This window comes from Eublepharis macularius, chromosome 2 (assembly GCF_028583425.1).
Source record: "Eublepharis macularius isolate TG4126 chromosome 2, MPM_Emac_v1.0, whole genome shotgun sequence".
NCBI lineage: Eukaryota > Metazoa > Chordata > Lepidosauria > Squamata > Eublepharidae > Eublepharis > Eublepharis macularius.
The window spans coordinates 6,070,988-6,096,364 of record NC_072791.1 but is presented as its reverse complement, the minus strand read 5'-3'; the positions used below and the strand labels follow the sequence as shown (position 1 = coordinate 6,096,364).

Below are 25,377 nucleotides of genomic sequence, written 5' to 3'. Positions count from 1 at the left end.
CTTTTGTTAAAGCTGGAATTTAGCACATTGCAATGTGATTTGGGCATCACCCCCCCCCAATCATTAAACACTTGTGACCACAGAAGTCTTTGGGAAATTATTCCAGTTTTAAAAAGGAGAGGCTGTTTCAGCTACTTACAGTGCCAGACTATTAGACTTGCAGTCCACCTATATTTCAGAAGTCTGAGGAATGAGGAGGCAGCTAGGGCCATGGGCAGCAGTGAACAGTGAAAGGGCAGCCAAAACAGCTGTAGGATGTTACCTCTTTGAATGTCAAGCAAAGTGGTGCTACCTGCTCCTTTCCTCACTTGTCAAACACAGGACCCTTCTTCAGCTGAAACACTGCAAGCATCCACTTATGCAGCAGTGTAAGACCAGGCAGCGAGACCTCTACATATCATTCCTTCATCTTTACAGAAGGTAACATTTAATGGCCAAGTTTATACCACTAACATCAATCAGAAAATAAGCTTTTTCTAGATTGTACCACTACAAGCGGCACAATCATAGGCTGACCCATTTAAAAAAAAAACATATATAGCATCCCAACATACAGCAGTGCAGTTATAGTCTATAGTTAAATAGTCTAGGAAAAGCTCTAATATGTGATTCCATCAACAGCTTTTAATTTTAAGCACCTATTATTGTTATTATTTATTATATTTATATCCCGCCCTCCCTGCAAGCGGGCTCAGGGCGGGTCACAACAGAAGATAAAATATATAAGATAAAATCACCATCAATGAACACAGCTTTCTAATAAAACACCTGCTCACCGTATAAAAACCATATAGCATCTGACGGAAGTGGAGGTGCAGCTTAACCATGCACGGTCACTCATATATAGGGGGTATATGGTCAATACCCCCTACAGACCCTCTACCTACCTATACAGAGGAATCACGAGTTTTAGAATTCAGCTGCACAGATTACACAAATCATCATCATTAGTGAAGGCAGATGAAGAAGAGACACTGGACAAAACCTGGGGTCACGACATCAACCACACCCGAGTTTGCTACTTCTGAAGCCAGTCTTGACCTCGCACTCATGTCATGGTGGCCAATGTCCCCTCTCCGCTGGGCGGTCCTCTGAAATTGAATGTGTGTCTACTTATGTAGAGCTTCAACACCTTAAAGAAATAGGACAGCCGCCACATATAGCTGAAAAAGGTGTCAGGGCCATGATGATAAGATGGGAGTAGAACTACGGATTCAACAGGACTAATATGATGGAGGGGGGGGGGTTGCCAGCTAAACAGCCATTAACTTTACTACCTCCACACCCAAACGCACAAGGGTTTTAGAACAGCCACAGGGCTCTGAAAATCAGTTCTAAGTGAGACACAAGTATGCAACCCCATTTCCACACCCTCCGCCCCCTCCAACGTTCGGAGACGCAGCAAAGCAACGAGGAGGGCCACACCTTTCCTCCTAATAATTACAGCTTACCAAGCTTTTCCACCAGCTTCAGCATGACACCACCAATGTGGACTTCCCCTGTGACCCTCAGCGTTACATCTCTGTTCAGGTCTGTGACGTGGACGTTCAGCTCCCACGTCCCATCGGCATAGCAGCCATCTGGCATCCTTATACCGTCCAGAGCCATGGTTCCTCCTTCCTGCAAGCAAGGAGCAGAGGAAATAGCATTCATTAGCGAAGCAGAAGCCTCCTGCACACCGTCCTCCCTGCTTCCCACTCTAGTGAAGAAAACTGCAGTCACGAGGGAGAGGGGAAAAGGAGGACGGACACAATAGCGGAGCTCCCCGAAGTCAACTGCAGAGAAGAAGCAAAGCGCCCGGGCTCCTCAGCTCAGTTTACAAAGAACTCAGTAAGGAGGTTGGTGAAGGGGGAGGGAAGAATCAGGCGGCACAAACTTCCAGCTGCCTGAAACAACAACAGCCCAAGCTTGAAATATATGCAAACTGAAACCTTATTTAGCTCCAACTCTGCCCAGCAGCTTCATGTATTTAAAGGCAGCGTCACTATAGGAGTCCCCTATTCAGCACCTCCGCTATTTCACAGCCTTTCTTTATTTACTACCTCTCTCTAAGAAACAAATAACATCATCCATGTTTTTAAAAAATGTTCCTGGGCTGGGCATTTAAAACTGGTCTGATTAAGACGGGTGAATGTCTGAAATCTGCATTAAAGGGAGATGAACTAATGCAATGGTGGGAACAGGCAGGACTGCCGGCGCAAATGGTTCAGTACATACACACGAGCCTCTCCCATCCGATCCTTGATTCTTCAACAATCCCCCTCCCCTTTTAGAACATATATACATATACTTATATACTTATATATATATAAAGACCAGCTTAGGCAGTTTCTTTTAAAGGGACCAGAAGAACTACGTGCAGGAGGCAAAGATTTTGCAAGAGGGAAAATGGAGGGGGAAAGGGAAGCCGACGTGCCCCGGGAATTCCGCGTCCCGAGTTCCCGGCCTTTTCCGCCGCCAGGCATGCGCCTCAGGACACAGTTCCTCCAGCCGCCTGAGACACGCGTCCTTGGAGAAAAGACCGAGCTCGTGTGTATGCAATCCGGTGCGGGAAGGGGCGGGGGAGGCAGAAGCATCCAGCCCAGACCAGAAAAAGATAATTAATGAAGGGGAAAATAATTAATGAAGGGGAAAATAATTAATGAAGGGGAAAATAATTCGCGAAGGGGAATCCCCAGGAGGGAGAGAAAGCCAGCTGGGGCTGCACCCGGACGCGCGTCTGGGCGAGGGGAAGGGGCAGCCCGGCAAGGAGAGCCCCCGGGAAGGGGCGAAGGGGCGCGAGGGCGGCTGGCTCTGGCCCCGCGAAAGCGATCGCTGAAGCGGGATGAGAGAGAGTCTTTCCCCCCCCGCCCCCCCCCACACCCCAGCATGAGGGGACCCCCCCCCCGCGACCCTCCCCTCCCCTCCCCGCAGACCCAACGTGGCGCCTCCAGCCTATTTCCAGCCTACCCCAATGGGGGGGGGGGGGCGCCTCGCCCGGCCTCTCACCGCTCAGCCCTGCCCGCCTTCGCTCGGAGCCCCTCGGGCGGGGATGGAGGAGCCGCGGCCGCCGCCTGCCTGCCTGCCTCTGCCTCTGCCTCTGCCCTGCGGACGCCGCCAGGACGGGAGCTGCGGCGGCGTTGGAGGAGGCGGAGGCGGCGCTGCTGCTGCTGCTGCTGCCGCCCCCCGGCGGCGGCCTGGCCCGGCCCGGCCCCTTCTCCGCCCGCCGGCCCACCCGGCCCCCGGCGGCGCGGCCTGAGGGGCTGCGAGGGGGCGGAGCGGGAGGCGCGGCCCTTGTATGGCAGCCGAGGACGGCGGCGCGGGCCGCGGGGCCAACATCCGGGACTCCCCCGCCGGCGGCCTGGCGGCGGCCGAGGCCACAGGAAAGCGCGGGAAGGAGCGGCGCCGAGGGGAGCCCGGCCCGAGGCGCGCCTCCTGTTCGGACGAGGCGGGAAACTCTGCTGATCGGGGGCGGGTGGGCCCTCCAGGCGGCTCCTGCAGATCTCCCGGAATAACGGCTGGTCTCCAGTGGGGCCTAAAGCTCTCCCGGAATAACGGCTGGTCTCCAGTCTAGGGCAGCCAACCTCCCGGAGTGGCCTAGAGCTCCTCGACTGATGGCTGGTCTCCAGTCGGTTGCCAACCTCCAGGTGGGGCCTAGACCTCTCCTGGACTAATGGCTGGTCTCCTGTCGGCTGCCAAGCTCCAGGAGGGGCCTAGAGATCTCCCGGAATGATGGCTGGTCTCCAGTCGGTTGCCAACTTCCAGGTGGGGCCTAGACCTCTCCTGGATTGATGGCTGGTCTCTAGTCGGTTGCCAACCTCCAAGTGGGGCCTAGACATTGGACTACTGGCTGGTCTCCAGTCGGTTGCCAACCTCCAGGTGGGGCCTAGAGATCTCCCGGAATGGTGGCTGATCTCCAGTCGGTTGCCAACTTCTAGGCGGGGCCTAGAGAGCTCCCGGAATAACGGCCGATTTCCCGTCTTGGGTTGCCAACCTCCAGGTGGGGTCTAGACATCTGGAATAACGGCTGATTTCCAGTGTGGGGTTGCCAACCTCCAGGGGGCACCTGGAGACCTAATGGAAGTTTGTTGACTCCAGATTATGGTTGCCAGCCTCCAGGTGGTCTCACGGAAGTTTACGGCTTGGAGATCTCTCGGAATGACATGGGACCTCCAGTAGACTACCGATCCCCTGGAGGAAACGGCAGCTCTGGAGGGTGGATTTTATGGCATTATACCCCACTGAGGTCCCTCCCCAAACCCCTCCCCTTCTAGGCTCTGCCCCCAAACGCCCAGGAATTTCCCACTCCAGAGTTGGCAACTCTACATTCTTCCCTGCAAAGCAAAAGAAGACACTACAGAATTCTCTCCTTTAATGTGTGTAATAAACATGTTTTCATACGATAAATCCAAGGGCACTTACGATTTAAAGTTTTCAGCCTCCAGGCAGTTGCTGGAGATCTCCCAAAATTACAACTGATCTCCAGGCCATAGAGATCAGTTGCCCTGGAGATAATGGCTGCTTTGGTGGATGGAATCTAGGGCCTTATGCTCTGCTGAGGTCTCTCCCCTTCCCAAGCTCCAACCTCCCCAGACTTCACTCCCAAATCTCCAGGAATTTCCCAATCCAGAGTTGGCATCCCTATTTCTCATGGACAGGATTGCCAGATCCAGGTTGGGCTATTCCTGGATATTTGGGGGGTGGAGCCTGGCAAAGGTGGAGTTTGGGGAGGGGAGGGACCTCAGTGGGGTATAATGCCATAGAGTCACCTTTCTAAAACAGCCATTTTCTCCAGGGTAACTGATCCCTATGGCCTGGAGATTGACTCATTTTATATCTTTTGGCAGAAGCTTCCACAAACCGGTAATCCAGCATAGGCTTGCCAACGTCCTGTTAAGAGCTGGCATTCTCCTGAATTACAACGAATCCTCTTGGTCTCAGCCCCCCAACCTGAAACGACTTCTCACTTACAATCATGAATCGGCTAGCAGAGTCACCAGCACAGGTACCAGGCCCTGCAACAGACCCAGATGCCAGCTCTGCCCTCATATCTACCCAGGAAATACAATTACAGGATCCAATGGCGTCAACTACACTGTCTCTGGCTCTTACAGCTGCTCATCCTCCAATCTGATATATGCCCTCATGTGCAAACAATGTCCATCTGCTCTGTACATTTGACAAACCAGCCAACCTCTACGCAAAAGAATAAATGGACACAAATCTGACATTAAAAATGGCAACACCCAGAAACCAATGGGAGAACACTTCAATCTACCAGGACATTCCATCAAGGACTTAAAGGTCACTGTAGTTCAACAGAAACCTTTGAAAAACAGAATCCAAGGAGAAGCTGCTGAATTGGAATTCATATGTAAATTTGACTCAGTCAAGATGGGATTGAATAGAGACTATGAATGGTTATCTCATTATCAGAAGTAACTGATTTCCTTAACAGAAGCAAACTGATCTCCATATCAGAAGGAGCTGTTTGCATCTACTCCGCCCTCCCCTCTCCTCCTCTATATCTGACCAGTTTCTTCTTGCCCTCCATGCATCTGACGAAGAGAACTGTGATTCTCGAAAGCTTAATGCTACAATAAAGTTGGTTAGTCTTAAAGGTGCTACTGGACTCTCTGATTTTGGTCTCTATAGCATCTCATCCCTTCAGAGGCCCCTCCTTTCCCCAAACTCGCCTTCTGCAGGCTCCTATCCTATCCCATCCCAAATTTCCAAAGCCAGAGTTGGCAACCTTAATAAGGTAGGAGGTAGCAATGTGTTTATTCCACCTGGGAGTGTCTGAAGTTCTCATTGCCAAAATAACAGGAGACTTTGTGGCATCAGGAAGATGATCATAAGAAGACTTAGATTCATGTCCACTAGCATCTCATTGTGGCTAATAGCCACTGATGGCCCTTATTTGTCTAATTTTCTTTTAAAATTAAGTAAGTGGCCATCACTGTCCTGTACCAGTGAGTTCCATAAGTTAATTAACTGGAGTGAAAAATTACTTTCTTTTTTCATTTATTATGGCAGAAGTTTTATAAACCATAGTTTTGGGTAGGTAGCCGTGTTGGTCTGCAGTAGAACCGCAGGATTTGAGTCCAGTGGCAACTTGGAGACCAACAACATTTTCAGGGTATAAGCTTTCGCGCATCAAAGCTATCTGAAGAAGGGAGCTTGGGCTCTCAAAATCTTATACCCTGAAAATATTGTTGGTCTCTAAAGTACCACTGGACTCAAATCCTTTTGTGAACCAGAGGAAAAACAAAAGTGTTGTGGCTCCTGAAAGACAAAAGCATATCTCTTGTTGCAGAAATGTTACGAGCCAAAATAACACAAGAGACTTGTGGCATCCTAAAGATTAACTTAATAATTCATTGTGGTACAAGTTTTTGTGAGTCGGAGGCCAAAATAAGTCTTGAGGCACCTGAAAGACAAATGAAATCTTGCCCTTAAGAAAGCTCCTGTTTACAAAAGCGGCTGAGGTGGGGACACACTTGGCAGGCTCCAGTCTGCAGATGCTCAATTCACAATGAAACTGTAAGCCTTTAAGGTACCACAAGGCTCCATTTCGTATTTGCTGCAGTAGCCAAAGAAATATGTGATTGGAATGGCTCCTTTCAGGGCTGCCAACTCTTCGACATTTTTCCTGCGTGCTTGCCGCTTTCGATTTTATTTTGACTGAGGGGGGTTTGTAAAAAAGGCTGTCAGTTCCACATGCTGACTCACCAAGCTCTGCCCGCCATCTTGTGCAGCCGGCTGAAATGTGCCAGATTCTGCCCCACCAACCCTGCAAAGCCCACCGGTTTCTGACCCCCCCCCCCCAGGAGCCGCTTCCCGCTAAGCTCCACTCCTTGATTCTGCCCTGGGCTTGCCCTACAGACCTGGTCGTGATACAATCCAACACCCGGCGAATGAATGTTTAAAATCACAGTATGTTAAACTCTGCATTGAATTGTCAACAGCAGCCTTGTCATAAACTAAGGGAAAATATATAAATCATTTATATTATGTATTCATTTGAAATGACTCAGTGAATTTTTTAGCAGATTGAGCTTTTATAGTATGTTGGCAAGCTTGTAATAGCTTAATACTTTATAACTTTGTTAGTGTACTACAAGCTTGCCTGTCTGGTGTACAGCGACAATCTGCTAAAAATGCAGAGGCGCATGAAATGTATATTTAAAAGATGGCATTGTTTGCTAAAGTGGGGCTGGGGAGATAAAAAGGAAGGCAAAGAAATGGACTTGTGGGGAAGAGGCAAGAATATGCCTATTTATAGGGGGCCAGTATCTTTCCTCAGAATTAGTACCTATGGAACTGCCGGTATGAGGCAGAGAGAGGCAGCCGAGAAGTTTCAAGCTGCAGGAATTATTCCTGAGGGGGTGCCAGAAGCTGCAGCAAGAAGAAGGAAAGGGAGGCACACAAGTGTTATTTATTTTGTACAGAGTCCAGTAGCACCTTTAAGATGAACCAACTTTATTGGAGCATAAGCTTTTGAGAACCATAGCTCTGATGAAGAGAGCTGTGGTTCTCGAAAGCTTATGCTCCAATAAGGTTGGTTCGTCTTAAAGGTGCTACTGGATTCTTTACTATTTTGCAACTACAGACTAACACAGCTAACTCCTCTGGATCTTATTTTTGCACTTCATTTATACCTTGCCTTTCTCCCTCATGGGCACCCAAAACCACTTACATTATTCTCCTTCATTTTTTGTCACAATAACCTTGTGAGCTGAGGTTAGGCTGAGAGTGTGCAACTGGTACAAGGTCACCCTACGAGCTTCCAGGCCAGAGAAGAGAGATTCAGTCCTGTGTCTCCTGGATCATAGCCCAGGACTCTAACCACTACACATCGCTGGCTGGCATTAGTTGTGTTGGATGGTGAAAAGAGGAGAGAACCTGGGGCAAACTCGTGGAATATACGTTTGAGGGGAAAGTTATCTGTTTGGGGAGAGGGAAATTTAAATGGGACAGTCTTGTAAAAGTCAGCAATTGAAGGATTCTGGACAAATGCAGCCCTTGAGCCTGCCTGACCCCTTTCTCCAGAAGTGCGGAGGTTAAGTGTCTTCTCTGCGGGTAGGGCACTTTGAGGGCTGGGGCCTACTATTGTTTGTTGTGTATGTGCATTTGTGTGTGTGTGTGTGTGTTGCAGACAGAAGCAGAAATAGCTGTGAAGGAATGAAATTAGAGGCTCTGAATTTTGCACAGAAACTTCCAAATTCCAAAATTAAGCCAGATTCTCCATCTAGAAAAAACTGGATTCTGCAGCAGGAACACGTTGCGTAAATGTTTTCTGTATTCAAGACATTTACATTCTTCCTTTAAAGGATGCTCAAGGCAGCTCATAGTATCGCAAAATATATGATTTGTTTCTGCTTATGGGAATCCTGGTGAGGGACAAGGGGGTGAGGCTTTGGCGCGGGGTATCCGAAGGCTCGCCTTTGGTTAGCCTTTCACCACACACCGTCAACACTATCTTTGCAGACTTAAGACCTAGAAAGCTGCCCTTTCTTAATGACAGTGAAGTCTGTACCCAAGGGCAAATTCTAATACTTCACTTGCAGGGAATCAGCTGTGCATTGCTCGGGGCATGAAGGAAAGTTTAGAAAGAGATGAGAGAAAGTGCCAATGCACCCATGATAGAGAAGTTGAGGAGAACACGGTGGAGGGAAACGGGGGCCTTTCCTGGAGAATCTGGATTAGAGATAGATCCAGAGGAGTTAGCCGTGTTAGTCTGTAGTAGCAAAATCAAAAAGAGTCCAGTAGCACCTTTAAGACTAACCAATTTTATTGTAGCATAAGCTTTCGAGAATCACGTTGCTTGCAAGCATCTGACGAAGAGAACGTGATTCTCGAAAGCTTATGCTACAATAAAATTGGTTAGTCTTAAAGGTGCTACTGGACTCTTTTGGATTAGAGATCTATCACATTTTTATCCTGAATAGTAAAGAGTCCAGTAGCACCTTTTAAGACTAACCAACTTTATAGTAGCATAAGCTTTCGAGAACCACAGCTCTCTTCGGCAGGTGCATCTGACGAAGAGAGCTGTGGTTCTCGAAAGCTTACGCTACTATAAAGTCTTAAAGGTGCTCCTGGACTCTTTACTATTTTGCAGCTACAGACTAACACGGCTAACTCCTCTGGATCTATTTTTATCCTGCTTTTCCTGCAAGGAGCTCAAAACAAGTTGTGTGGTTCTCCCTTCCTCATTTTATTCTCACGACAAGCATAGCTGCACTGTGGAGTATCCTTAGAGTGTCCCGATTCTGCCTTTTTTTTTTTTAACACATGCACACAAAGGGCTTTTTTCCTGGGAAAAGAGGTGGTGGAACTCAGTGGGTTGCCCTCAGAGAAAATGGTCACATGGCTGGTGGCCCTGCCCCCTAAACTCCCCTCTGTCTGGAGATCAGGGGGCGGGGCCACCAGCCATGTGACCATTTTCAAGAGGTGCCGGAACTCCGTTCCCCCGCGTTCCCCCTGAAAAAAAGCCCTGTGCACACACGCTATCACCAGGTTCCCCTTTCCCAGATGTGTGCTGTCTGCTCTGACTCCATCTTGGCTAGATGCATTGTGGCAGCCGTTTCAGGAGATAGCAATGCCATACTTTAGAGAAGGTAAGGCCAAGGAGCTCTTCTATGCTAACAAGTGGCCATAACTTTGGGTGGGAGATTGATGCCCTGATGGGACATCGGCTTACCGACCCATTGCCACAGGGGCTTGCACCCACCTAGATCTATCAATATGCTCACCTGCAAGGACATGTCTTCCTGAGCAAACTGATTACTCTCGAGCACCCAGGTGGCTATTGACCCTGCCTGAATGTCTCCTATCAATTTGCAGTAGAAAAGAGCAAGAGTCCAGTAGCACCTATAAGACTAACAAAATTTGTTGTAAGGTATGAGCTTTCGTGAGCTACAGCTCACTTCTTCAGATACTTGTCCTATCAACTTTTTACAGGCATGGGGGAAGCCTCCAGCCTGCCAGCCTTTTTGTCTACTCTTCCTAGAGTCAATCACCTTTTTGTTACCTTTCTGGAAAAACTCCTTCCTAGCTCACTCAAATTCAGGAAATGCAGAGATTCGCACCCAGGGCTCACCCTGAATTCCAGGATGTTACAATTATTTCTTTGATACTCTTTTGATATACTCTACCCACCTCAGCAGATTAAGAGTCTCTCTACACAGCATGTTTGTCAAGGGTAGGGAGATGCACTGTTAGCCGAGAAGGGTTGTTTAAAAAGACAGAGCAGGTGGAGATCGCTCCTCAGAGGGTTTGTTAATTTCATCTTCACCTCCCCAGAAGGTTTGTTAATTTCACCTCTCCAGTCTAAAACTGTGTGGGATGGCAACCAGAGGACAGGAGGAATGGAAATGGGCTGGAGCTGCCTTCCAGAGCCGGGCTTGGACCTGGAGAGGTTATAATGGGCTGAAGTTTCCCTTCTGGTGTTTCACAGCCCCTTCACACAGCTCCATTGTATAGCAAAGCCTTTGCCCTGCCGCTGGCTCTGTCTTTTTAAATTACCCTTCCCAGCTAACGTTGCATCTCCCAACATGTGTTCTTCACAAGTCAGGAGTCTCCTGTAGATAGACTCTAAGGATAGGTAAACTTCTCTGTTCACCCCTTTCCCTGAAAAATCTTTCTCCCTTCTTTAAATCTCTCTCTCTCTCTCTCTTGTGGCCATTCCTAGGTGCAGAAGTGTATAATTAGAAATAGGTTTTTATTTTAATGATATTTTTATTGATGGAATTTTATTATATTTTAATGGGTTGTGATCTGCCCTGAGCCCGCTCGCAGGGAGGGCGGAATAGAAATCTGAAATAAATAAATAAAAATAGAGTTCCCTCTCAGGCGGAGGTTTGGTTTTGCTTTCGCTCCTTTCCTTTAACTCACCATATGCTTGTCCCTCAGAACACAACAATTGCAATGTTCTTAGACTCGAGTACCTTTTCAGTCCCTGTACCCCTCTATTTCCCTCAATAAATTTAAGCTTTGGTTTGGAAAAGATCTGGCTGTTTCGTGGTTACCGGTTGCCTTTTAGAGCAGGGGTCCCCAACCCCCGGTCCGTGGACCGGTCCCAGTCCGTGGCCTGTTAGCAACTGGGCTGCATGGGAGGCGAGTGGTGGGTGAGCGCAGAGCCAGCTCCAGGGAGCAGGCAAGGTAGGTGGTCACCTATCAGCCCCAGATGGGACTGTCTAGTTGCAGGAAAACAAACCCGGGGCTCCCACTGATTCTGCATTGTGCTGAGTTACATAATTATTTCATTATATATTCAGAGGAGTTAGCCATGTTAGTCTGTAGTAGCAAAATAGAAAAAGAGTCCAGTAGCACCTTTAAGATTAACCAACTTTACTGCAGCATAAGCTTTCGAGAATCACAGTTCTCTTCGTCAGATGCATCTACTTACTTTACTTATGCTACAGTAAAGTTGGTTAGTCTTAAAGGTGCTACTGGACTCTTTTCTATTTCATTATATATTATTATGTAGTAATAGAAATAAAGTGCACAATTGTATCATTCCGAAACCATCCCCACCCCCGGTCCATGGAAAAATTGTCTTCCACAAAACCGGTCCCTGGTGCCAAAAAGATTGGGAACTGCTGTTTTAGAGGTACTTTGAGTTTGCCTGCCCACTATCCAGGCGAAAGACCCCGTAATCACGTGTTCTGCTCCCCCTAATTGGTAAGTGTGTCAGTTTTCCAAGCTAGCCAGGCTGTGGAAGTCGGAACAGGCCCCCTACATCCCCGACACTGAGCTTAATTCCCCCAAATTGGTTGCAGTTCTGGGTGTTTCCCAAACCCAAGTTAGAGATTCCACACATGTCTAAAGAAACACGTGAAAGGCAGCACCTGTGGTATCACCACACACAGTATATTGGAGCAAATAGATACTCCTGTAGCAGACAGCAGAACCACGAATCCTGCATCCCGTCCTCGAAGAGAACAAGTGCAACCTGAGCATGGCAGCTCCAGCTAAAAACTCTTGCTCTCTAAGCTTTCTTTTCTCCCTTGCATCACTGCTGAGCTTAGTCCCAACCCGGCAGATGTACTGGCCATTCAGGAAAAAAAAACACTTCTCCAGCGCTTCAGTCCCTTTGAGAAGCACCCGCCAATCATTCCTGAGTATTAGCAAGCAACCAGCTCAGCAAAGGATAGCCACTTGACAGCTGTAAAAATACAGAGGCTGGATAGCAACCAAGTCGAGCTGGCTGAGGTTAAGGAAGAGGAGGGCGGGCGAGAATAGAGAGCCCATTATTATATCAGCAAGGGTGGGGGCAGGATCACAGACTCGTATGGAAAAAATGTCCCCCGAGGGTCACTCTATCCCAAAATAACCTCTCCAATTATCCCAACTGCAATTCACGTCCTGAGAATTGAGATTTATACACATTTTCTCCGGGTGGGTTGACTTTTCATGTGAACAAACTAGCTTCAGGAGACAGTGGAGCGATATACCACCTTCCATTTTTTAACCCCCAAAATAGACATGCGAATGCTGTGCCCCCTTAGCCACGTGACTAGTTTGGGGTCTGTGGTGGGATTGCCTTTGTTTTCTTAAGATTATATCAGCGTATGGAATTGTAGCCCGCCCTGAGCCTGCTTGTGCAGAGGGCGGGCTAAAAAAATCTAGATAGATAGATAGATAGATAGATAGATAGATAGATAGATAGATAGATAGATAGATAGATAGATAGATAGATAGATAGATAGATAGATAGATAGATAGATAGATAGATAGATAGATAGATAGATAGATAGATAGATAGATAGATAGATAGATGGCTTTTTTTCAGTGGGAACATGGTGGAACGGAGTTCTGGCACCTCTTGAAAATACTTGGCAATAGCGCATGAAAATAATATTATTTCAGAGAATCCCATGTGTTCCTCCCTCATTTCCCTCTTGAGAGTTCCACCACCTCTTTTCCCAGGGAACAAGCCCTGGATAGATAGATGGATAGATAGGCAGGCAGGCAGGCAGATAAATGCTGACAAGTCAGAGCCAAGCTACAAGTGACGCCTTACCCAGGTTGGACACTTGTCAGCTTCCCTCAAGTTTTGATGGGAAATGTAGGCGTCCTGGTTTTACAGCTTGGCTCTCCATTACAGCTGCAAGACCAGGATGCCTACATTTCCCATCAAAACTTGGGGCAAGCTGACAAGTGTCCAACCTGTGTCAGGCGTCGCTTGTAGCTTAGCTCTCAGTCTTTGATGTATCCTATTGGAGGAGGTAGGGAAGGAAGGTAAAGTGAGGGAAGAGATGCAAAGCGATATGATGCAAAGCAATATGAAACTTCACAAAACCAGAGGGAAGATCTTTGGAAGCAACTTGACTAGTGCAGAAAATTGTATACTTATAAGAGCACGTGTCAACTTTTTATTTTTTTGCCCACAGGTATCCATTGTGTCACACTGATTCCGGATTAATCTGAAGCACCGCTGAATGCCACCTGTCTTTAAACCAGGTCTTCAGGGAGACTTACAAAATAAAAAAAAATGAAATGCAAGAAAATCAGTTATTAAATTCAGCAGTAAAAGTAGAAAAAGCGATGCAGAAGTCAGTCCCAATGCAACAAAAGACATTAACGAAAACAGTAGCAAAACACGGCGGCTGGGAGGTCTTGTGAATGTCCCAACGTGTGTCAAGATCACAGAGGACTGTGTCCTGGCTTGAATCCCACGTTCCAGGATGTGGTGAGCTGTAATCACAGCGTGTACTGAAGCAATTCAAGAACGGTCACCAAGCCCCAGACGGGCAACTTATGTGAAAATGGTTTTGTCAAGTCGCCCAACAACATAGCAGGAGCAAAAGAGATTTTTAACAACTTGGGGCCTGGATCCTGTGTTTTGTAATCATGCGTATTGTCCCGTGTCCCCTTACAAATTCAAGTTTCACAATTCACACTTGCTGTTTGCATAACTCCGTTCAAAATGTGAAAATGCAGGTGGGCCAGTTGAGTGTCTGCTAAAGAAGGGTAAAAAATCCAGCATGCCGTGATGCGCAGCCAGCTTTTTACTTGCAGTGATAAGAAAATATATTTTTATTTAATACTCTTTTTGTTCCACCATTCCTCAAAAAGCTCCAAGGGATTGCTGCACTGAGATGTTATTTCACTGGTATTGAGATATTTGAATGTATTTTATTTTATTATTGTGGTTTTATATCTTATATATGTTGTTATCTGCTCTGAGCCGCTTGCGGTGAAAGCGGACTATAATTTTAATAAAGTAGAATAATCCCGCTTATTTTTACCAACCCTGTGAGGGATGACAGCTTGAGAGACAGTGATTGGCTCCAGGCCACCCCATGAGTTTTCAAGATGAGCGAGGATTTGAGCCTGGCTTTCTCCAGGTATAATTCAACACGCTAACCATTATACTTCACTGTCTCTTCTCAAAGAGACTCTTTCCCTGCTTAATGCTTAATTGATCTTTGTGAAAGCCAAACAGCTGGAGCAGAGCCCATTTTACTTCCATGCTCTTTGCATCTTTAAAGTCTGCAATAGATGAGATGTAACGCAAGTTTGGATCTGCTTTGTATTATTATATTATTATTTATTATATTTATATCCCGCCCTCCCCGCAAGCGGGCTCAGGGCAGGTTACAACAGAAGATAAAATATACAAGATAAAATCACTGCTGCTTAATTGACACACAACTAATCCATATGCCTATTCTTGCAGGCATTCTGCTTGAGAGTGAAAAAAGGTCTGTGTGTGTGTTATATGCCATCAAGTCACCTCCGACCTATAGCGACCCTATGAATGAAAGACCTCCAAAACGTCCTATCATTATCAGACTTGCTCAGATCCTGCAAACCGGAGGCCGTGGCTTCTTTTATTGAGTCAAGCCATCTCATTTTAGGTCTTCCTCTTGGATTATCTTATCATAGGGTGTTCAAGGTAAGAGATCAGCAGAAGTGGTTTACCGTTGCTGCCTTCTGCTTAGCAGTACTAACCAGGGTTAGTTGAAGTGGCGCTGCCATTGTCTGTGAAAGATCCTCCGCCAGTGTCACCTTCCACTACCGCTGCTGCCCAGTAGCTAGCCTTCAAGGATTCTTCCACTCCCATCACCATTGGAACGTTCAATTCTCTTCTGCCGATGTGACCGTTGATTCTTAAAGGGGGTGGATACATCTTAATCTGGTGTCTCAGCTTTGACCATTCTGCTTTGAGTGACTCTTCCAGGAATTTAGGCTCTTGACCAAGCCTGTACTCCTGATGGTGTTGCTCTCAGCTTCACTGACACACTCAAACCCCCTCACTGTGTTAAGGTGTGTATCCAAGAGGGAGGGGAAAAGGTCTATTTCAGGACTAATTTATGGCTGTTTCTCCAGTGCTGTTTGCTCTGCATTCCTAGACACAGTAGAAGGGCTACAAGTCATCCGGTATGTATTCTGCAGTTCTGCTATAGCACTACAAAAATGTGGATTTTGGCATGAGCAAAATGCCTCTTTTGCTGGCCCAGCTTGCTGATTGTGTTCATACACACAAATGGTCTTTCCCATTGTTGACCACCCTCAAGCAGGGGAGGCAGCGTGTGGCAAAATGAAATGCATGAACGGATGAGCCAGTCGTGCACAGACGCACTGCTGCAATCTCTGCATTTGTAACAGACTCCAAAAATTGCCCGAAGGCAGATTTATTGAGCTTTCCATCGCACAATTTGAAGGCAAGCCGGTAATCCAGGCAACGTGCGTCATAAGGAGTAAAGCAGCGGTAAACTCATCCTAGTGTTTGCAAGCACTGCTTGGATTTTTTACAGGCAGCCATCTCCAAATAAGGTACCAAAGCGAGGGGGCTCAGAAAGAGGCATAAATTACATCAGCCAGACCTGGATTCAGTTAGCTACTGGGCCGGACAGTCTTATGGCTCTCAGCCTTTTCCGTCTCTGCATTTGGTAAGAAAGCTATTTTCCTTTGCTCTACTCAGCACTCTGCTGTCAAAGCCTGGCTGCAATTTTTGCAAGAGATATCCTTCCTTTGATTTGTAAAGTCGTTTTTTAATTTCTCACCAAATCGCACGCCGCTTATAAAAATAGGGGCAGAGCAGGATGTTCAAATGGCCAAGCGGCAGACAGCACTAAGTGGTTCCTGCAGAAGTGACGGGCGGCTCAGACAGGCCCACATGAGGGTTGCCAACCTCCAGGTGGCGGCTGGAGATCTCCCAGAATTACAACTGATCTCCAGGCCAAAGAAATGAGTTCCCCAGGAGAAAATAGCTGCTTTGGAAGGTAGACTATCTATGCCATTATACCTTCCTCTCCAAAAACCTTGCCCTCTCCAGGCTCCACCAATCTAAATCTCCAGTAACTTCTCAACCAGGAGCTGGCAAACCGAGGCCACATCAACAAGGATGACAGGTAGAGGTTGTCTGTTGCCCCTCCTATCCCACTGCTGGCTGGATGTGAGCTGAACATCCCCTACGCTGGGATATTGGGGCACGGCTTCCTGTTGTCCTCCAGTGCACTGAATTCAGCAGGAACTTTCTAGGAAAGTTAAACGTCCTACCAACCACTGGTAAACACTCACTGTTGTTGGTCATGTGCTCATTTCGGGGCTCTAATGTAGGACTCGCTGTAGATGTTTGTGGGCTCGCCCAAGCTGCTTCCTACCATCCAAACTTGGGCTCCTCTTCCGCACCCACTTGCACCAACAAGACGATTGGGAGGCCAAAACTGGAGGGAGAAAGAGAGGACACGCTATGCACAGGTGCTGCTGTGCACATCTCCCAGTGGACAAAATAGCGTCCCAGTGTCTCCAGCTGGCAGCGGGATCTCTGTCAGTCCGTGAGCATCAGCAACTGCCCAACCAACACTGGCCCTCAATGCCAGATCAGATCAGAAACGGCAGATCTGATATCTACGGCAAACAGGAAATGTCCGTATTCACACTGAAGCCCATTCGACTAACACTGTTTCCCACAAAGAACCCTTGGGGTAGCTGTTCTATGAGGGACTGAGAATTCTTTGCTTGCAATCCAAGCTGTTTCAGAGAGTCCAGGTCTGTGACCAAAAAGGCAAAACCCCGTCCACCAGCCAAATATTGCGCAGAAACATACAGGGCTGGTGTTAACTTACCCACAAGCTGGGTAAGCTTAACCAACGTTTTAAAATAACTGGTCACATTCATTTCTATAGCACTTTTCATAAATGCATCATAATCTCTGTAATACATACGACACTCCTGCAAAATATGCCTGTATTTCTCCTACCCCATATGTTGCTGATCCCAAGAGGTTTGCCTAAGCTCATGTATCAAGTTTGTAGAGGACCTTCCTTCCTCGGAAGCCATGACAGTTAAACAGGATTAAAGCTGGCTTTATTCTGTCGTGTAGACATATCCCCATTCACCAGCAGCCCATCTTGGGCTTGCCTGCAAGATCAGCATGGCCAGGTCCTATTAATTTCCAGGGTCCACACGCTACGATCCAGCAGCCAACTGGGATGTGGGAAACTATGGTGTGGACAGACATCCTTAGTGCCAGAGTACAGGTTACAGTTTGTAACGTCTGTTTATAACTGCTTTGCAACTTGTAAGGTTCAGGCTTGACCTTGACTTTAACAGTCAGATGTCAGTGGTGGGAGAACGTGTTTTCCAAGCGTGCAGGCCTTCAATTCAGATTGGGACAGCGGAAGAAGCATCTTCAGTTTTCCCTCCTGCACCATTCTCCTGATCTGAAATGTCGCTAGGTGGTGTTATTTGCTCCATGGGAGGGGGGCTATGTGTATACTGATAGACTACATGTGCAGCCCCTAAAGTGTCAAATTGTGCCCCTGGAGCTGTTTCGGGTCCCCTCCGGGATCCATGTTCTTCGAAAACAGAGTTCCCCCATTGCTGACATCCAGGGCTTTTTATCAGCTGGAACGCTGAAAAGTTCCGGAACCTCTTGAAAATGGTCACATGGCCGGTGGCCCCGCCCCCTGATCTCCAGACAGAGGGGAGTTTCAATTGCCCTCTGTGGAGGGCAATCTAAACTCCCCTCTGTCTGGAGATCAGGGGGGCGGGGCCACCGGCCATGTGACCATTTTCTCCGAGGTCAACCCACTGAGTTCACATTTTAAATCGTAACGTGAGAAGCACCTACACAAACTCTTGCCAGTGTGAAACTTGAAGGTTTATTTCCATGGTATGTTGGGACCAGGAAACTGGCAATCTGGCTTTTTGGGGTTTCCTGTCCAGGTCGAAGCAAAAGCCCCTTGATGACAAGAATTCCCATTACGCCACTTCCTTTCACATAAGCAAAAGGTTTTTAACATGTTGTTTTTATTTATTTTGACTTAGGTTATTCTCCTTGCCTCCATTTTTCCTCACAACAAAATGACAAAACTGAGCCACTCGTACTTGGGTCACATCACGAGAAGACAAGATTCTTTGGTATAGTCTATAATGCTAGGAAAAGCGGAAGGCCTAAAACGAGATGGCTGGACTCAATAAAAGAAGCCACGCCCTCCCGTTCGCAGGATCTGAGCAATTCTGTTAATGATAGGATGTTTCGGAGGTCTTTCCTTCACGGGGTCGCCACAGGTTGGAGGTGACTTAACGGCACATAACACACACAACCCTGTGAGGTAGGTTAGGATCCAAGCCACCCAGATCCTTGTCCGTCACTTTAGCTACTACCACACCGTCTCTTGCACAGTGCAAGCTGGGAATCTAAAACACTTAAAAATGCAGAGATGAAGGAATATTTCGCGGAAAGCCTATTTCAGAGGGATCCCATGGTAGAGCTCCCAAAGGCAGGGCGCTTGTTTTACTCTCTCCCGGTGAAATCTATCCACAGGACTGAGACGTGTTTAACTTTGATTGGATCTAACCCACCCTTATCAAGGGCTGCCATTCTAACATTTGGGATTCTCTTCCCTTGAAACAGAAGAAACACACAGCCCTGCATCCCGGGCACGGCCTGCGAGATGGGCATTGATGTGGTAGCAAGACAAACAATGGCTTGTTCACAGGACGGCACCGTCAGGCTTAAAAGGGAACATGAGCCTTGTGGTTAAACCACAGACCTAGAAAACAGGAAATGCGGCTTCATCTTTCAGTACCTAGCATTGCCACAGATTTCAGCAGAGTGTGGAGCAAAGCCAACCCACTGGGGGCCATTAGTTCCGTGGAGGTAGAAACATAAATGTGAAGACGTGTTTGTCAGCCCCGAGAGGCCTGGAGTAAAAAGAAGTTTTCTTGATCTCCGTTTTTGAAAAGGAAGGCTGACCACCACGGCCGTAACGTTTGCACGAGGAACACCAAAGCAAGAGGTTCACAGATTTTGCATTTTTAGTTTAAAAAAAAAGCCACATCCTCCAGTTTGCAGGATCTGAGCAAGTCTGTTAATGATAGGACATTTTGGAGGTCTTTCATTCATAGGGTCATAGGGTTTTAAAAGACAGAGCTGGTGGAGATTGCTCCAGGGGACATGGATTCTCTCACAGTCCTCTCTGGCGTGCCAGACAGTCTCCCCTTCCAGCGCCTTTGCACTGCTGCCCTCGCTGCTGAAAACTTTGAATTAACTGAGTCTCAGCAGGGCAAAGACTCTGGAAGGGGAGACTGTCCAGCATGCCAGTGGTGGTGGTGGGCAGTGAGAGAATCCATCCCCCCTGGAGCAATCTCCACCAGCTCTGTCATTTAAAACTACACTTCCTGGATAACATTGCATCTCCCGACACGTGAAGAACAAGTGTCAGCAGTCTTGTGTAGAGAGATTCTAAACATCTTGTTCAGCAGCCTCTAAACCCTCTTATAAATCAAACTATGGTCCTGAGATTGTAGGTCAAGTCCACAAATGATCAGAAGGCAATGTCTCTAAACTGATTCTATCACTGCATCAGTGACCAACTTTTCCTCTTCTGCAGGCCCCAATAAATCTTTGTTAGCATCTCTTAGAAGTTTTTTTGGAGTGGGAAGCGGATGCCCTCTTTTGTATGTGACACACACATGTCACTATGTGCAGACAAAGGCACCATGCAGCCCCGAGCCCTGCAGTTGCGGAAGATAGATTTTCAACTGCTGATAATCTTTTATAAGCCCAGCAGGTTCTTCTAGTCTGTTTTTTAACCATGCACCCTCCTGGCTTAAGAACCTATGGAAGACAGAGAGTATTGCAGACCAAATTGATGAAGCCTCAGGCAGACGGAGAAGAACCTTCTTCAGCACATAAAACATTATGTGCAGTTGAGTGGCTCAGGGAATTACCTTGGGGTATTAGAAGTGTGTCCCTATTTTACTCTGTGCTGTGTTTGAGGGTATTGCATTAAGAGACTTCTCCAAATATTATCCCGTAACAATAAGAACATTAGATTTATATACCACCCTTCAGGACAACTTAATGCCACACTCAGAGTGGCTTACGGAGTGTGTTATATTATTATCCTCATGACAATCATGGGTGGGGCTGAGAGGGCTCTGAAAGAGCTGTGACTGACCCAAAGGTCACCCAGCTGGCTTCAAGCGGAGGAGTGGGGAATCAAACCTGGCTCTCCAGATTAGAGTCCTGCCGCTCTTAACCACTACACCAAACTGGCTCTCCAATAGGGCTGATGCTTCGGCCAAACAACACCCCAAATAACTGCTAGTGTGTGTGTTGAACAATGCCGTGGGGCTCAGCTCACTCACTCCAGGTCTGAGCAGGGCAAGAGGAGACAGGCACCACCTCATGCATTTGTGATGTTGAACTGCAGGATCCGAGCATTGCTACAGGGCCTTGGCTCAGATCCCACTTGCAGGAGACAACACAAAAGACAATGGGTGTCTCTTGCTTTGTATAATCAGGGCTTTTTTTCTGGGAAAAGAGGTGGTGGAACTCAGTGGGTTGCCAGCACAGAGAGCAACTCCTAGTGGGACGTAGTGCCCCTGGTACCGCATGCGCAAAGTGCGCACACGCTTCCGGGATTGTGCAATGATGTCACTTTGAGTCAGCTAGAACAGGGTGTGTGTGTTAAAGTTTAAATCGCCCTCAGTGAAAATGGTCACATGGCTGGTGGCCTTGCCCCCTGATCTCCAGTCAGAGGGCAGTTTACATTGGGCAATCTAAACTCCCCTCTGTCTGGAGATCAGGGGGCGGGGCCACCAGCCATGTGACCATTTTCAAGAGGTGCCGGAACTCCGTTCCATCGTGTTCCAGCTGAAAAAAAGCCCCGTGTATAATATCTTGCACCCCCTCCGATCACCATTTTACAGCGTCTTCTGTGCACTACAAAAGACTCTCGTGAAGAGACCTTACATACAGAGCTGCTGCCAGTCAAAGCAGATGATCCTGAGCCAGGTAAACCAGCGGTCTGGCAGAGCACGTTATCGAGCCGATTCCAGATTCACCAGTAGGAAGGGCTGCTGCTGCTGAGGTGGCAGCAGCAGCAGGGCTTACTCGGGGCTCTGGAGCATTTCAAGGTGGCTCTCTGGGTGAGCAGAAGAACTTCATCAGCATCAGGTAGAGGCGGCTTGGCATAGCATAGCTGGGTAACACAAAGGGTGCTTCAGACTGCGGTAACTCTTGTGACTTTCACCATCGTTCATGGGCAGCCCTGGCTATGAGAGGTTCTGCTATTAACAGGATTATTAATGACTTGGATGCCAACAGCTGGGTCTGTTTACAGATCAAACACGCCCCATGAACTGCTCGCTTTGTTGTTTGCTGGGTCCGAGCCATTAAACTTGCTCGCTTGCTCGATTACATGGGCTCCAGGGTGACCTCGCATGCCTCCTCTGCTGCTTCAGCAACCTGGGGGAAGAGCGTTTGGGCAACTCTCCATGCCTTAAAGGAGCAGGGCTTGCCCCAGGGGAGGCGTTCGAGAGGGGCAGCCATGTTAAGGTTGCTGCAAGGAAAAGAGCAGGGACCTGCTGTGCAGGGCTGGAATCAGGCAGCTGTTGAGTGGGTCCACTGATGCTAACCCCCCACCGATAAGGGGCAGCAGCAGCAGCAACCACCACACCTTATCTTCCCTACTGTGTTGGGCACTGAGCTCTCTTGGCTGATTGCTGCTTCTTTTGCACCACATCGAGCAGGCATCGAGCACTCTCTCCTTCCTGCACCACTGCCAATTTCTCACTTGCTTGCTTACCTGGGAGACCTGTTTCCACATATGGCTCCCAAATCCTCCTGCTCCACTGCCAGGCTAGTGGGAGCTGCTCCTCCTTCTCTGCTACAGCGAATCAAGGGCTGGGAAGCTGAGGGCAGGAACCCAGCTTGAAGGCCAAAGCAGCAAGTGCATAGAGACAGGGTTAGGGTGTTGGCCTAGGGCATGGAAGACCCACATTCAAATCCCCACAGAGCCTAACTAGACATTACGAATGGCACAAGCCCTCCAAGGGGGCTTGCACCTATACTGTAGCTGATAGTTCCTGTAAACGCACAGCAGGGCCTGATTTGGATTGGGAGTGATGCCTAGAGGAAAGAGGAATTCCTACCTTCCCCTTTGTGCTGGTTTTGGCAGATGAAACAGCTCAAGGGCTGTGGGCGGGAGTGATATTTTCTCTATGGGAAACCAGCACATGCAAGCATCCAGCGCACACTCTGGTTCCCAATGGACCAGCTGAGTGTAACTCATTCATTACAATAACATGTCGCTTTTGTATAGCTCTTTTAGAATTTTCAAACTGTGAGCCAAGCTATAACTAACGCCTGACACAGGTTGGACACTTGTCAGCTTCCCTCAAGTTTTGAAGGAAATGTAGGCGTCCTGGTCTTGCAGCTTGGCTCTCCATTTAATTGAAGTTTACAGAGCGGCAGTCTATGGGAGGGAGAACATGCGGTTGGGAGGGGAGTGCAGGCGGGCTCTTGCCAGGCGCCCCCCCTTCCCCTCCACTGGGTGTGTGGGGTTTTTTTCTGTAAACTTCAATTAAATGGAGAGCCAAGCTGCAAGACCAGGACACCTACATTTCCCATCAAAACTTGAAGATAGCTGACAAGTGTCCAACCTGTGTCAGGCGTCACTTGTAGCTTGGCTCTAGTCACGTACGTGAGCTGCTCCAGCTGCCCTGGGAAAGCTTTTGGTAACACCCTCCAACTTTCCCCCTGACTGAAATATTTCCCCTCCACTGTTTTAAGTCCTGATGGGAAAAAGACTCGAGTCTGAGGAGATAAGGTTGGGGAAGAATAAAAGAATAAAAAGTTTCAGGCGGGTAGCTGTATTGGTCTATAGTAGAAAAGTAAAATTCGGGTCCAGTAGCACCTTACATACGGGCACAGTACCCGGCTGCTTCCCTACTAGGGCTGAAAGCAAATTGCTGGGAGCATTTTCAATGAGGGAAATGGTGTGGTGGAAGAACGTTATATGCCCTTTCCCCCATGGCCACATTCCTAATCCATACTGGGCACACTCTTTGTGTGTTAAGGGAACTACACAAAGGACTGTAATATAATTAGGGTTGCCAGCCTCCAGGTGGTGGCTGGAGATCTCCCGGAATTACAACTGATCTCCAGGTGACGAAGATCAGCCCCCCTGAGAAAATGGCTGCTTTGAGGGGCATTGTACCTCACCGAGGCCATACACCTCCCTAAACTCCACTGTCTCCAGGCGCCATCCCCAAAATCTCCAGGAATTTCCAAACCTGGATCTGGCAAACTTAAATATAATGTATAGTTTGACCCTCAACCTATAAAATACTGCCATGATTTTAAGTGTGTGTGTCTTTAAATGCTTGTTGTGTTACAGGTGAAGAATTAGGGTGAAAAAAAGGGATGAGTGAGTGAGATGATTGGCTGATGACTGAGTGTGAGCGGATTGAACTGCTGTTTCAGTGACGGAGTGGAGAGAAAAGAGTCAGTCTGGGCAAAGCAGGCAAGCTGTGTGCAGCCTGAGGGTGTCTATGCATTTCTCAGAGAAATATTGAGTCTGGGCAAAGCAGGCAAGCTGTGTGCAGCCTGAGGGTGTCTATGCATTTCTCAGAGAAATATTGAGTCTGGGCAAAGCAGGCAAGCTGTGTGCAGCCTGAGGGTGTCTATGCATTTCTTGGAGAAATATTGAGTCTGGGCAAAGCAGGCAAGCTGTGTGCAGCCTGAGGGTGTCTATGCATTTCTCAGAGAAATATCGAGTCTGGGCAAAGCAGGCAAGCTGTGTGCAGCCTGAGGGTGTCTATGCATTTCTCAGAGAAATATAGAGTCTGGGCAAAGCAGGCAAGCTGTGTGCAGCCTGAGGGTGTCTATGCATTTCTCAGAGAAATATTGAGTCTGGGCAAAGCAGGCAAGCTGTGTGCAGCCTGAGGGTGTCTATGCATTTCTCAGAGAAATATAGAGTCTGGGCAAAGCAGGCAAGCTGTGTGCAGCCTGAGGGTGTCTATGTATTTCTCGGAGAAATATTGAGTCTGGGCAAAGCAGGCAAGCTGTGTGCAGCCTGAGGGTGTCTATGCATTTCTTGGAGAAATATTGAGTCTGGGCAAAGCAGGCAAGCTGTGTGCAGCCTGAGAGTGTCTATGCATTTCTCGGAGAAATACAACCTGTGTGGAAATCTGAACTCTGTGTGTCTGACAGAAAAACATTCATTCTATCTAAAGCAGGCAAACTGTGTGCCTGAGAGAAAGTCTATGTATGTTTGAGTGAGAGATTGATCTATTTGAAGCAGGCAAACTGTGTGTGACCCTGAGAAAGTTTGTATATATCTGTGTGACTGAGCCTATGTAAGGAAATTTTAAGAACTCTCTTTGAAACCATCAAGCAATAGTATAAAACCAATATTCTTCATGTAAAAATAAATGTGTTTTTTTTTTGTTCATCCCAGAGTATCTGTCATTCCTATCTGTCATTCCTCAGGGCCGCATAGTCCCACAAAGGAGCCTGGCGCTTGGGCACGTTATTAAAGGAGAAATTTAAGTTAACTACTTTGGAATATAATTCCTGGTGGCAGCAATCTACCCAGAGGGTTTAAGAAGAGGGTTAAAGGCGAAATCTAAGTACACGACAGAAAGGGGGTCGTAACACATATACTGACATATTGAGGGAAGAAGCAAATGTGATGCTGAATGTGGAGTTAATGCCAAAACTAAAAAACTCTCTCAACTGAGTTCCTTCTCTCCCGATAATGTAAATGCTTGCTGGAATGTCAATTGCTTGATCTTCCACTGCAGGCACACAGACAACGAAGGGGTGGAGTGGGGTTAACCACATTTCTACAATTATCTGAAGAAGTGAGCTGTGACTCACGAAAGCTCATACCCTACCACAAATTTTGTTAGTTTTATAGGTGTTACTGGACTCTGGCTCTTTTCTACTGCTACAGACAAACACAGCTACCCATCTTAATCTATTTCCACAATTATGTTATCAGGGAGGAGGGGAAACTCAGTGCGGGCTTACCACTTTAAAAATCAATTTTGTTGGTTTCAACAAAAGCTTGCAAACAGAATTCACTGATCTTGGCAGGTTCAAAACCAGAAGAGGAGTTAACCAGATGCCGATTTATAAATACC

The 25,377-nt window shown here is 47.6% G+C and overlaps 1 protein-coding gene across 6 annotated transcripts in view; it reads right to left on the bottom strand.

Moving 5' to 3' along the window:
* FERMT2 (FERM domain containing kindlin 2) overlaps positions 1-25,377 on the bottom strand; it is a 145,239-nt gene that overhangs the window by 114,916 nt on the left and 4,946 nt on the right. For 2 of the 6 annotated variants that reach the window (XM_054970707.1, XM_054970708.1), the window contains exons 1-2: positions 2,989-3,175; positions 1,452-1,620 (exon numbers count right to left, since the gene is read on the bottom strand). In XM_054970707.1, the coding sequence (XP_054826682.1) occupies positions 1,452-1,608 (157 nt within the window). In that variant the 5' untranslated portion in view covers positions 1,609-1,620; positions 2,989-3,175. Of the gene's footprint in view, positions 1-1,451; positions 1,621-2,988; positions 3,177-25,377 lie in introns of those variants that run through there. The other 4 variants (XM_054970705.1, XM_054970709.1, XM_054970710.1 and 1 more) reach the window with 4 other exon arrangements.